This window comes from Lutra lutra, chromosome 16 (assembly GCF_902655055.1).
Source record: "Lutra lutra chromosome 16, mLutLut1.2, whole genome shotgun sequence".
Taxonomy (NCBI): Eukaryota; Metazoa; Chordata; class Mammalia; order Carnivora; family Mustelidae; genus Lutra; species Lutra lutra.
Genome location: NC_062293.1, coordinates 22,539,840 through 22,552,117, shown reverse-complemented (window position 1 = coordinate 22,552,117; position 12,278 = coordinate 22,539,840). Strand labels below are relative to the sequence as shown.

At 42.1% G+C, this 12,278-nt stretch overlaps 1 protein-coding gene across 18 annotated transcripts in view; it reads left to right on the top strand.

Annotated features, from left to right (window-relative positions):
* The first annotated feature begins 7,614 nt into the window (after positions 1-7,614).
* Positions 7,615-12,278, top strand: part of CDK12 (cyclin dependent kinase 12) — an 84,533-nt gene continuing 79,869 nt past the window's right edge. For 12 of the 18 annotated variants that reach the window (XM_047706210.1, XM_047706213.1, XM_047706212.1 and 9 more), the window contains exon 1: positions 7,615-9,252. In XM_047706210.1, the coding sequence (XP_047562166.1) occupies positions 8,204-9,252 (1,049 nt within the window). In that variant the 5' untranslated portion in view covers positions 7,615-8,203. The remainder of the gene's footprint in view (positions 9,253-12,278) is intronic. The other 6 variants (XM_047706215.1, XM_047706214.1, XM_047706200.1 and 3 more) reach the window with 1 other exon arrangement.

Sequence of the window (12,278 nt, the reverse complement as noted above, 5' to 3'; positions counted from 1 at the left end):
CAGTCGGCGCTTGACTCTTCTTCGGAATGGCAAAGGAGTTTGTAAATTAAAATCCCGGCTCTTTACTGAAGGACTAGTTATTGGTATCAGATATGTTTTATTAAAGATAATACGCTTCCTTGAGATACTAGATGGAAAAACTGAAATGATATTGGCTCTTTGTAACCCGACGCTCCAAGCCAGCCCAATTCACTTAATTCCCATTTCCTAATTTTTTTCTCAAATTTCAGAAATATTTCTCACACGATGCCAATTTTTTTTTTTTTAAAGATCTGGGAGGTTTGGTATTAGGATTTGGTATTAGGATTACCTTTGGATTAAGGTAAACTTGTAGCAGGGGCATCAGATGGTTTTAATTATATACCAAGGTGTATCACAATTGGTAGTGTCCCTATTTTGTAAATCACAGTAAAAAGAAGTAGTTTAGTTTGTACTCCACAGTACGATTTTCCGTAAATCGACACAAGGAGAAATCTGGAGTAATGCTGAGAAGTTACAGCAACTGAAGAAGCTGGCTAAAATACAAAGCTACTATTCGGTGAAAGTTCTTAACATAGTCAAGGCTTGTTTGGTTTTGTTTTAATGTTCTTTTTCCAAACATGTTTTTTTTCCAAAAAGTTGGATTTTACCTAGCTCCCTGCAGTGCTATTAAGTGGTGACTCTCTACTGACTTTTCAGTCTCAGACTTGCCACATTTCAAAAATGTTATTCAAGGGGCGCCTGGGTGGCTCAGTGGGTTAAGCCGCTGCCTTCGGCTCAGGTCATGATCTCAGGGTCCTGGGATCGAGTCCCACATCGGGCTCTTTGCTCAGCAGGGTGCCTGCTTCCCTCTTTCCCTCTCCGCCTGCCTCTTTGTCTACTTGTGATCTCTCTGTCAAATAAATAAAATCTTTTAAAAAAAATGTTATTCAAATATCTTCCAAAAATATTTCAGCAGATAACTACAGATCAAGTGAGCAGGCACAGTACTGTAAATTTAATAGCAAATCTTTTAAGTGTCTGGGAACATGTTTACTACCATAGAGATATCTATAACCATGCTCCTTGAAAGTAGGATTTGAAAATTTTATTTCTTACATTTTCCTCTTTATCCTCATTCCTGTTAGTCACCATGTAGTGGGTTTCTTAGGGCAGGATTTGGCCTTCATTTCTGAATCCCCACTGCCTACCTACAACTGTACTTGGGCCCAGGAGACAAATATTTTACTGGGCCTACAAAACCTTGCTAGACCCACCTCTTCTTCCCTTGTCAGTCCCCAGCCATGCTAGCCTCCTTTCTCATGCAGAAAATTCCTGCACTCTGGGCACCTGGGTGGCTCAGTTGGTTCAGCATCTGCCTTGGCCCAGGTCATGATCTCAGAGTCCTTAGATCAAGCTCTGCATTGGGCTCCCTGCTCAGTGGGGTGCCTGCTTCTCCCTCTCCTTCTGCTGCTCCCCCTGCTTGTACTCTCTTGTTTTCTCGCTCTGTCAAATAAATAAAATCTTTAAAGAAAGAAAAGAAAATTCCTGCACTATTTTCTCTCCCAGTGTGCTTGAACAGGACTTTTTAAGTGCTGGGAGAAGCTTACCTCCAACTGACCCCTTCATCTCATTAAGGCCTTCTTATTCAGATGTCAATTTAATTGTCTTCCTCTAGACTAGAGAAGCCTTCTCTAGCCCCTGACTTGATCAAGTCCTCTGTTACATTAGTTCAAGCCTCTCTCTCTTTTTTTTTTAAGATGGTATTTATTTTTAAGAGAGAGAGAGAGTATATGTGCCTGCGTGTGCAAGGTTGGGGGAGAGGCAGAGGGAGAAAGAAAGAATCTCCAGCAGACCCCAAACTGAGCGCAGAGCCGAATGTAGGGCTGGATCTCACAACCCCGAGATCATGACCTGAGCCTAAATCAAGACTCCAATGCTTAACAGACTGAGCCACCCAGGTGCCCCTCAAACTTCTCTTTAACAGCACTTTCGTCAATTAAATGTATTAAGTACATGATGGTTCAATGCCTATCTTCCCTGTTAGATTGCTACCTCCAGGGGTGCCTGGGTGGCTCAGTGGGTTAAGCCTCTGTTTTTGGCTCAGGTCACGATCTCAGGGTCCTGGGATCGAGTCCCGCATTGGGCTCCCTGCTCAGCAGGGAGCCTGCTTCCCAACCCTCTCTCTGCCTGTCTCTCTACCTACTTGTGATCTCTCTCTCTGTCAAATAAATAAAAAAGATTGCTACCTCCAGGAAGGTTTAACCTGGTCCACTTCTTTCACTACTGTCTAATAACATTGCCTAGCCCAGCCCCTGATACATGTCAGAGAGTGCATATTGTTGGGATAAATTGATAGGGTTGCTGGATAAAATACAGAACACTTGGTTAAATTGGAATTTCAGATAATCAATAAGTACTTTTAATATAAAAATGTGTTCCAGGGACACTTGAGTGGCTCAGTCAGTTTAGCGTCCACCTTCAACTTAGATCATGATCCTGGGGTCCTGGGATTGAGCCCCACATCGGGCTGCCTGCTTCTCCCTCTGCCTCTGCCCCCTCACCCCGCTTGTGTGTACTAGCGCTCCATCTCTCTTGCTTGCTACCTCTCAAATAAATGAATAAAATATTTTTTAAAAAGTGTGTTCCAAATATTATATAATGTAAATCTAGCAATCTTAAAATTGAGGTACAGAGAGCATTTTATCCAAGTGAGAATATTCAAAGATAATTCATATTTATTTTTTAAAAGATTTTATTTATTTATTTGACAGAGAAAGATAACGAGAGAAAGGACACAAGCAGGGAGAGTGGGAGAGGGAGAAGCAGGCTTCCTGCTGATCAGGGAGCCTGATGCGGGGGCTCCCAGGACGCTGGGATCATGACCTGGGCCGAAGACAGACTGCTTAAGGACTGAGACACCCAGCACCCTATATTTATTTTTTTTTTTAAGATTTATTTATTTATTTAAGAGAAAGAGAACAAGAACACACAAATTGGGAGTGGGGGGAGCAGAGGGAGAGGGATAGAGGGAATCCTCTCAAGCCAACTTTCTGCTGAGTGTGGAGCCCATCTCACAGCCCAATCCCACGACCCTGGGTTCATGACCTGAGCTGAAACCAAGAGCCAGATGCTCAACCGATTGAGCCACCCAGGCACCCCTGAAAGATAATTCATATTTAAAATGCTGACAAGCGGGCACCTGGGTGGCTCAGTGGGTTAAAGCCTCTGCCTTCGGCTCAGGTCATGATCTCAGGGTCTTGGGATTGAGCCCCACATCGGACTCTCTGCTCAGCAGGGAGCCTGCTTCCTCCTCTCTCTGCCTGCCTCTCTGCCTACTTGTGATCTCTGTCTGTCAAATAAATAAATAAAATCTTTAAATCAAATCAAATCAAATCAAATGCTGACAAGCATCGATGGAATCCTAATACTTGTGTATTAGGTAGGAGCTGGTAATACAAACACAGCCACAAACTTAGATGGACTCACTTGATTTAGAATTCTGAAAATATGATTGGTTACAATAATCAGTACCCCCAGATTTTTGTTAATTTATTATTGTGCCCAAAATATCAATATTAGATATACAGCTACATTTCCTCATGGAAACTGTACACAATAATGTCTATACCAAGTGTAGCTAGGTAATTTTAAAGCTTCTAAGCTTGAAAATAAAGTAATCTTTACCAAAATTTGGTTACAGAACAGAATAAGAAGTTATTTCTCATCTGAAAATGCGGATAAAATGACATTATTGAAAAATTTGTGCTCCAAAAGTAAAGAAAGGAGAGACATGTCATTAAACAAGAAAATCATTCAAGGTGCACATAGGAGCAGGCTTTGTATATGGCAAAAAGGGGACATTAGTTAAATTTTAAATGACTGTTTTTTTTAAAAGATTTTATTTATTTATTTGACAGAGAGAAACACAGTAAGAGGGGGAACACAAGCACGGGGAGTGGGTGAGAGAGAAGCAGGCTTCCTGTTGAGCAGGGAGCCCAATGCAGGGCTCGATCCCAGGACCTTGGGATCATGACCTGAACTGAAGGCAGACGCTTAATGACTGAGCCACCAAGGTGCCCCAATGACTAAGCTTTGAGGGAGATTTCACAGGACTCTTTAAACCTAAAATCTAAACTAATAAATTGATCCAGAGCAGGGTTGGGGGAGTTACTGACTTTAAATATTTCCTCTTGAATACAGCCTAAAGAAACGCTTTCTGACTTGCTTTGAGGGATTTACAGGGAAAGTATAGCCTTCATCTAACTGATTACCTTGGGGTTCATAAAGTTGCCCTGACTCCCTGTCCTAGGACGTCATGCAAATAAACCAAATCGTGCAGTCCTGGAATTTCTCAGTTCAAAGTTTTTCTGTAGAGTGAAGCAACCCTTATTTTATAAAAAGCACTATTTTCACCAATTGTTGGACAAATTTCTGCAGTTTCCACTTGATTTTGTATTTACACATTTGGACAAAATATATTTCCTAGCGTAAAAATTTTTTCCCAGCTTTATTTAGAGATTATTGAGACTAGAGTAGAAATGTATCCATCAAAAAGATAAAGTGTAGGGACGCCTGGGTGGCTCAGTTGGTTGGACGACTGCCTTCAGCTCAGGTCATGATCCTGGAGTCCCGGGATCGAGTCCCGCATCGGGCTCCCGGCTCTCTGGCTCTCTCTGACCTTCTCCTCGCTCATGCTCTCTCTCACTGTCTCTCTCAAATAAATAAATAAAATCTTTAAAAAAAAAAGATAAAGTGTACTGCAATAGAAAGAGTACTGGTCTAAGATTAAAGAAAGAGCTTTCCCTGCTCCTGGTCCTTCCTACACTTAATGGAAGCGTATTCCAACTCCTGAGTCTCGGTTTTAACCTTTAGTAGATGGATGTAGTAATACCAATCTTGGCCACCTTACTGGATTTTTTGTTCAACTGATATCTACTGACAGACTTAAAAGAGTTCTGTGGAAAATTGAACAGTACTATAGAAATAGAAAAATTCAGTAAAATCTTCATTTATTCATTAATTCAATAGGAGTCTCTAGTCTTCAATAGGTAACCAATAATTAAGAAAGTTTCAACTACTGTTTAATTTAAATGAATTTTATTCAAGATTTCATTTGACACATTACCATTAATTCCTTCTGCTGTTCCCATTTTTCCATTTTACCGTGGGTGTGGGTGTATCCTGGGTCAAAAACTTAATCTCATTTAGAATACATAAAAAATCAGAGTGATTTTGCTGAACTTATGCCAGTGTTTGATAAGGTGGCTCAGTCATTTCATCTAGTTGGTTGCTAAGTCATCCCACTGGCCATCATGTCAGACACTGGTGGGGACTTTTATATCCAGGCTCTCTTGCAGCAATGAATGGTTCCAGTACTTATGTCTATACCTGAGTTCCAATACTTATGTCTATCCTTTTTTTCTTGATGGCATTAAACTTCCTCCCATGGTTAATTAAAAAGTTTACCTTTTTCATTTTTAGCAAATGTTTAGGGACTCAAACATCTAGGTAAACAATTTTCTTTTTGGTACCCATGTGACCAAAAGCAACAAGAACATCTTTTTTTTTTTTTTTTAAACTGTCAGCACTTGTTTCCTTTTTTTTTTTTAAAGTTTTATTTATTTTACAAAGGGAAACAACACAAGCAGGAGGAATGGAAGAGGGAGAAGCAGGTTTCCCGCCTAGCGGGGAGCCCAATGTGGGGATCAATCCCAGGACAGGGAGATAATGACATGAGTGGAAGGCAGACCCTTAGCAACTGAGCCACTCAGGTTCCCCAACAAGAACATTTTCCAGGAGTGATTCTGAGAGTGGATTCTTCTGCCTATATTCAGGGTAATTTCTGGGCCCTAATTTACTGGCTAATCTTCCCATTAAAAAAAAAAAAAGAAAAAAAAAAGATGTTATTTATTTATTTATCAGAGAGAGAGATCGCACAAGCAGGGGGAACTGTAGGCAGAGGGAGAAGCAGGCTCCTTGCCAAGCAAGGAGCCTGACGTAGGGATCAATCCCAGGACCCTGGGATCATGACCTGAGCCTAAAATAGACACTAAATGACTGAGCCACCCATGTGACCCTGGTCTTCCCACTTTAGTTATACATATCCCATTTAATCTTCGTGATCCTATACAACTGCCCTACATTTATAAAACTTTTTCTTTTTTTTTCTTTTTTTTTTTTAAGATTTTATTTATTTATTTGACAGAGAGAAATCACAAGTAAGCAGAGAGGCAGGCAGAGAGAGAGGAGGAAGCAGGCTCCTTGCTGAGCAGAAAGCCCGATGTGGGGCTCGAACCCAAGACCTGGGATCATGACCTGAGCCGAAGGCAGCGGCCTAACCCACTGAGCCACCCAGGCGCCCCTATAAAACTTTTTCTTAACACTCTCATCCTCCTTTAGAACCTTTGCAGTGCTCTGTATCATTCTTATGACATCAATCATCTTATATCCTGTGGTATGAATATTTTCTCTGTATCTTGCTTGATGACCTTAGAGAAAGGACACTATTTCACAGGGGAGGGCTGTAAAGTCTCACAGATAAATTTGATGAATAAATGAATGAAGAATTTCGGATAAGTCATTTGAGTCCTTGGTGCCTTAGTTTCCTCACATATACAATCCTATTCAGATGACTGTGGAGATGGAATGAGCTAATGTGTGCAAAGTTCTGAAAAGTAAAATATGAAGGGCAGGATATTATTTTTTCTTGCTCATGAATACTATGTTCTACTTGTTCGTAATTATAATCTTCTGTGTGAAGATAAGAGGCTAAGTGATTCCAGAAAAGCCACAGACGATCCGAAGAGGTGATGAGTTTTCAGGTTAAGATTTTATTTTATTTTTTTATTTGTCAGAGAGAGAGGGAGAGAGAGCGAGCACAGGTGGACAGAATGGCAGGCAGAGGCAGAGGGAGAAGCAGGCTCCCCGCCAAGCAAGGAGCCCGATGTGGGACTCGATCCCAGGACGCTGGGATCATGACCCGAGCCGAAGGCAGCCGCCCAACCAACTGAGCTACCCAGGCGTCCCTCAGGTTAAGATTTTAAACAGAGTGGAGTGAGCAAGTGCCACATTATTTAAGAGCTGTGCTTTGGTGTTAGACGTGAATTTGAATCTCGTTTTTGGCACTTGCTGGACTAGCTTTGTTATCGTAAGTTATTTAACTTCTGTGACTCCGAGTTTCCTTGTATCTAAAATAGGGAAGAGGATATCGCGTTTTGCAGGGTAGTATGAGAATTAGAGATGAGGCGCATAGTATACGCTATGGAAGGAGGCATTGTTAATGCTTAAGGACTTGGGTTGAAGTGTCTCCACACTCGCCCTTTGTCCCGTTGACAATATTTTCATACTGGTAGTTAAAAGAGTTGTCATAAAGTATGCAAAATTAGTTTTGTGCCGGAGCCTGGGAGTTTTTGTTCAATGGGTTACCAATAAAGTTTTGAATAAACAAAAAATTCTACCGCCGTTTCAATAAAGCTTTGCTCAAAAGGAGAGCGGGGAGCTTATCGCGAGAATCTGGCGGAACGCGTTTCTTGTTCAGGACCTACTCTCGCGTTGTTTGAACTGGCCGTGGTGAGAGGTGAAAGGGAAGCACGAAATACCGCGAGAATCTTCAGGATTCTCGCGGTATTTCCTGGGTTTGCCCCCTCCCCCCCTCCTCTAAGTGCCGTTTCGGTTTAACCTAGTGTGTGACTGAGTCTGTGTGAGGGAGCGAGTGAGTGTGTGAGGTATTAAGGTGAGGCGGAGGCAAGAAGAGGGGCTCTTTCAGGAGCGAGGGACAAAGGGGGCGTGAGGCACCTAGGCCGCGGGACCCCAGCGACAGGAAGCCGCTCCGAGCCGGGCTACCGGGTAGGGGAAGGGCCCGCGCAGTCTTCACAGGGCCCCAGAGCCGGAGTCGGCCCCACAGCCCCAGGCCGTCGGCTTCCTACTTCCTCGACCTCCCCGGCGCCCGGGCCTGAGGACTGGCTCGGCGGGGGGAGGAGGGGAAACAGACTTGAGCAGCTACCCGTTGTCTCGCAACTCCACTGCTGAGGAACTCTCATCTCTTTTCTGGCTCCTTCACCCCCTACCTCATGTAGGAGGGTGCTGAGGCGTCGGGAGGGAGGAGGAGCCTGGGCTACCGTCCCTTCCCTCCCCACCCGGTTCTAGGGGCGCTTTGGTAGGCGTGGGGTTGGGGGGGAGGGTGGGGGTTACTTTTTGGAGTGCTGGGGAACTTTTTCCCCTTTTTGAGGCTAGGGGAAAGGGAATGCCCAATCCAGAGAGACATGGGGGCAAGAAGGACGGGAGTGGAGGAGCTTCTGGAACTTTGCAGCCGTCATCGGGAGGTGGCAGCTCCAACAGCAGAGAGCGTCACCGCTTGGTGTCGAAGCACAAGCGGCATAAATCCAAGCACTCCAAAGACATGGGGTTAGTGACCCCCGAAGCAGCACCTTTGGGTACAATTATCAAGCCTTTGGTGGAGTATGATGACATCAGCTCTGATTCAGATACCTTCTCTGATGACATGGCCTTCAAACTGGACAGGAGGGAGAATGATGAACGTCGTGGAACTGATCGGAGTGACCGCCTGCACAAACATCGTCACCACCAGCACAGACGTTCCCGGGACTTACTAAAAACTAAACAAACAGAAAAAGAAAAAAACCAGGAAGTCTCCAGCAAATCGGGATCGATTAAGGACCGGGTATCAGGAAGTTCAAAGCGTTCAAATGAAGAGAATGAGGACTACGGGAAGGCACAGATATCCAAAAGCAGCAGCAACAAAGAATCCAGGTCATCCAAACTCCATAAAGAGAAGACCCGGAAAGAACGTGAGTTGAAGTCTGGGCACAAAGACCGGAGTAAAAGTCATCGGAAAAGGGAAACACCCAAAAGCTACAAAACAGTGGACAGCCCCAAACGGAGATCCAGGAGTCCTCATAGGAAATGGTCTGACAGCCCCAAGCAAGATGATAGCCCGTCAGGAGCTTCTTATGGCCAAGATTATGACCTTAGTCCCCCAAGATCTCACACCTCTAGTAATTATGACTCCTATAAGAAGAGTCCTGGAAGTACCTCAAGAAGGCAGTCAATTAGCCCTCCTTACAAGGAGCCTTCGGCCTACCAATCCAGCACCCGGTCACCCAGTCCCTACAGTAGACGACAAAGATCTGTGAGTCCCTATAGTCGGAGACGTTCTTCCAGCTATGAAAGGAGTGGCTCTTACAGTGGGAGATCACCCAGTCCCTACGGTCGCAGACGGTCCAGCAGCCCTTTCATGAGCAAACGGTCTTTGAGTCGGAGTCCGCTCCCCAGGTGAGCTATTTGCCTATAGCCCTTTCTTACTTAGGCTGGGTCATCAGGAACTGGCAGTTAGTCTTGTTAATGTTTTGTTGAAGCCCCCAGTCTTCCTCATGGACTGGAACACCTTGCTATTGGCTAGTTATTCAAGTAGGTGAATCTGGTCTTCTCTTAACCCAGAATTTGAGAAGTGGAGAGTTCGCATACCTAAAACTGCTAAAGGTAGGTACTTCCAGTGGTGAGATCTTCAGTTGTAAGCTCCTGTGAGAAAAAGAAGCTCCAGCTTATTGAATACACAGGGTTGATAACTGAGCTTATCCAGAGCTTATCAAGCAATTTCTGTTGCATTATCTTAACTGTTTTAAAATCACCTTGGTATTCGTGCTTTAGACCTCACTGGACCTGACTGGAGATGTAAGAAATTATAAATTTTCATTTGCATTATCTTGAAGCTGTTTGCCTAGGTCGTCTATCATTTGTGCGTGTGCTATCCACTGAGTCTTCAAAGCTGTAAGTTTATTTCCTAATTGACAATGTTTTGATAACTCCTGTCTTTTAACTGATGTTTCTAGTGGAAATTCAGCTGTTTAGTCCTTTTTCCTTTTGTTGATATATAGCTTAGCAGAAATTGGTTCTAAGGAGAATTCGATTTTTTTTTAACAGCATCACCATTTACCTACCCTGTGACCACTGGCAATTTTCAAAATCTTTCTCTAAAAAAATGATAATAGTGCCTTTACCACATTTTAGCAAAAAAGGCAGGTTAGTTTGAAATTTAATCGTTAAGATTAATTACTACTGAAAACTGTTCTTATTCCTAGATGATGAGATGTGTTTCTTTGTGGACTCACCTTTGTCCACAAAAGAAGATGGGTTTTGGAGTTATACCTGAGTGGAATCCTAATCTTGATTTGTGAACTTTGGCAATAATTTAATTTCTCCCTGCCTATGTTTCTTCATATGTAAAGTGGGAATAATAACTACCTACTTTGAGAGTAGTTGTGAGGATTAAATTAGCTAGTAAATAAGAAGTGTATAGCACAGTTCCTGGTTACCTGGTGCAAGTGAGTAAATTCTGTCTTATGAGTGAGGAAATGTTGAATACTAGGGGAGAGATTATGCTAATTAGTAAAAATCCATGCATATCTTTTACATGTCAATAGGAGTAATTTTTGCTGACTTAAAGTGATAATTATTCATAAATTAGTTTGAATTAATCAAACTGCAGAGTTCTTAGCTGTGAGGGTCTAAAAGTTCCTTAGTCCTTCCCCTCACCCCTAAACCTCCCATTTTATCACAATTTTTCAAACAGAAAAGTTGAAAGAATTATGGTGAGGATCTATATATGTACTACCTAGATTCTACAATTAATATGTGCTATATATTTTATCATATCCATCCATCTCTCCATTAATCCATCTTTTGTTCTGATTCATCTCAAATTGCAAATATCAGTATACTTCACTGTAAGCATTTTAGTGTATTGTGTATAACATTAGCTGGAGTTGACTTTGAAGGGGTAAGAGTAAAATTTATATACAGTGAAATGGATTTTTTTTTCTTTTTCTTTTTTTTTTTTAAAGATTTTTTTTTTTTTTTTTAATTTGACAGACAGATCATGAGTAGGCAGAGAGGCAGGCAGAGAGAGAGAGGAGGAGGAGGCAGGCTCCCTGGTGAGCAGAGAGCTCGATGTGGGACTCGATCCCTGGACCCTGAGATCATGACCTGAGTTGAAGGCAGAGACTTTAACCACTGAGCCACCCAGGTGCCCCTGAAATGGATGTTTTAAGTGTTTTAATTTGTAACGTAGCTTAGTCGTTTAAGGGAACATAAGAAATATTCTCAGAATACTTGTTTTCTTGAGGGAGTAGTTCCATTAAGGCTGTTTGGAGAATTTTTATTGTCATGAGTTTTGGGAATATGGAAGTGCACTTGAGACTAAAACACTAGAATGACTTTCAGAAAGAACTTGCTTTGCAGTGATTCCTTTTGGATTCATATCGCAAGTTCTCTCTTCCTCTACTCAGTTCATTGGAACTAGTGCAGTAATGGTAAAAAGTAAATCAGGAAAGAATTGGAGACACAGTATGATAGCATAGGACACAATATGTAAACATAATTTTAGAGTCAACACGCATATTTTTAGTTGGGTTTTAGAGAGCATTATATGTTTGTATGTGTGCACTACAGATTTTTTCTCATTCGCTGGACTTCCAGACAGTAAATACAAAAATTTCTTAGAGTAGAGCATACAGATCCCTTCTGTGATATCTCAGTTTTTTCCTTGGGAGACACAGTCAAAATTAAACAAGCAGTATAGTTTTAAAAGACTGAAAATGCCTTGCCAGAAAGGCAATGTCTTGACATCCTCCAAATTAATAGTGATTAATGGTAGCAATTTCTTTTCAGATGGGTAGAACCTAACTCAGTTCGGGGGAATATACACTTGTTTTTGAGAACAGTTTTTATTATTGCCTGCATTTACCTATTGGTTGTCTCCTCTCACCACCTTGCCCCCCACGTTGGTTTTTTTTGCTTGAAGAGTGGATCTTGCCCTCAATATAGTATTTGTATCACTAAAAATGCCATATATATGGCCATCAGAATGTTCTATTAACAATAGGCTTCTGTTCAGAAATTGAAGGGTTTGTAGCAGAGTTCCTTAGGAAGATTTAGTAATGCTGAATGATTAAATAAACTAGTTTTTAGAGTACGTGGTTCTGACGTTACTTAGTGTTTGGGACTTTAGAAGTTTATCTTATCCTGGGATAGCAGAGGTGGTAGTTTTATCCCAACTCCAATTCAGTGAGAGAAAACCTCTGGTTTCATCCAATTATTTACAAGAGATGTATTAGTTTGATAAATCCACTTAACTATTTTCGGCATTGTATATTCTTTTTTTTTTTTTTTTTAAGATTTTATTTATTTATTTGAGAGAGAGACAGTGAGAGAGAGCATGAGCTAGGAGAAGGTCAGAGGGAGAAGCAGACTCCCCATGGAGCTGGGAGCCTGATGTGGGACTCGATCCCGGGATTCCGGGA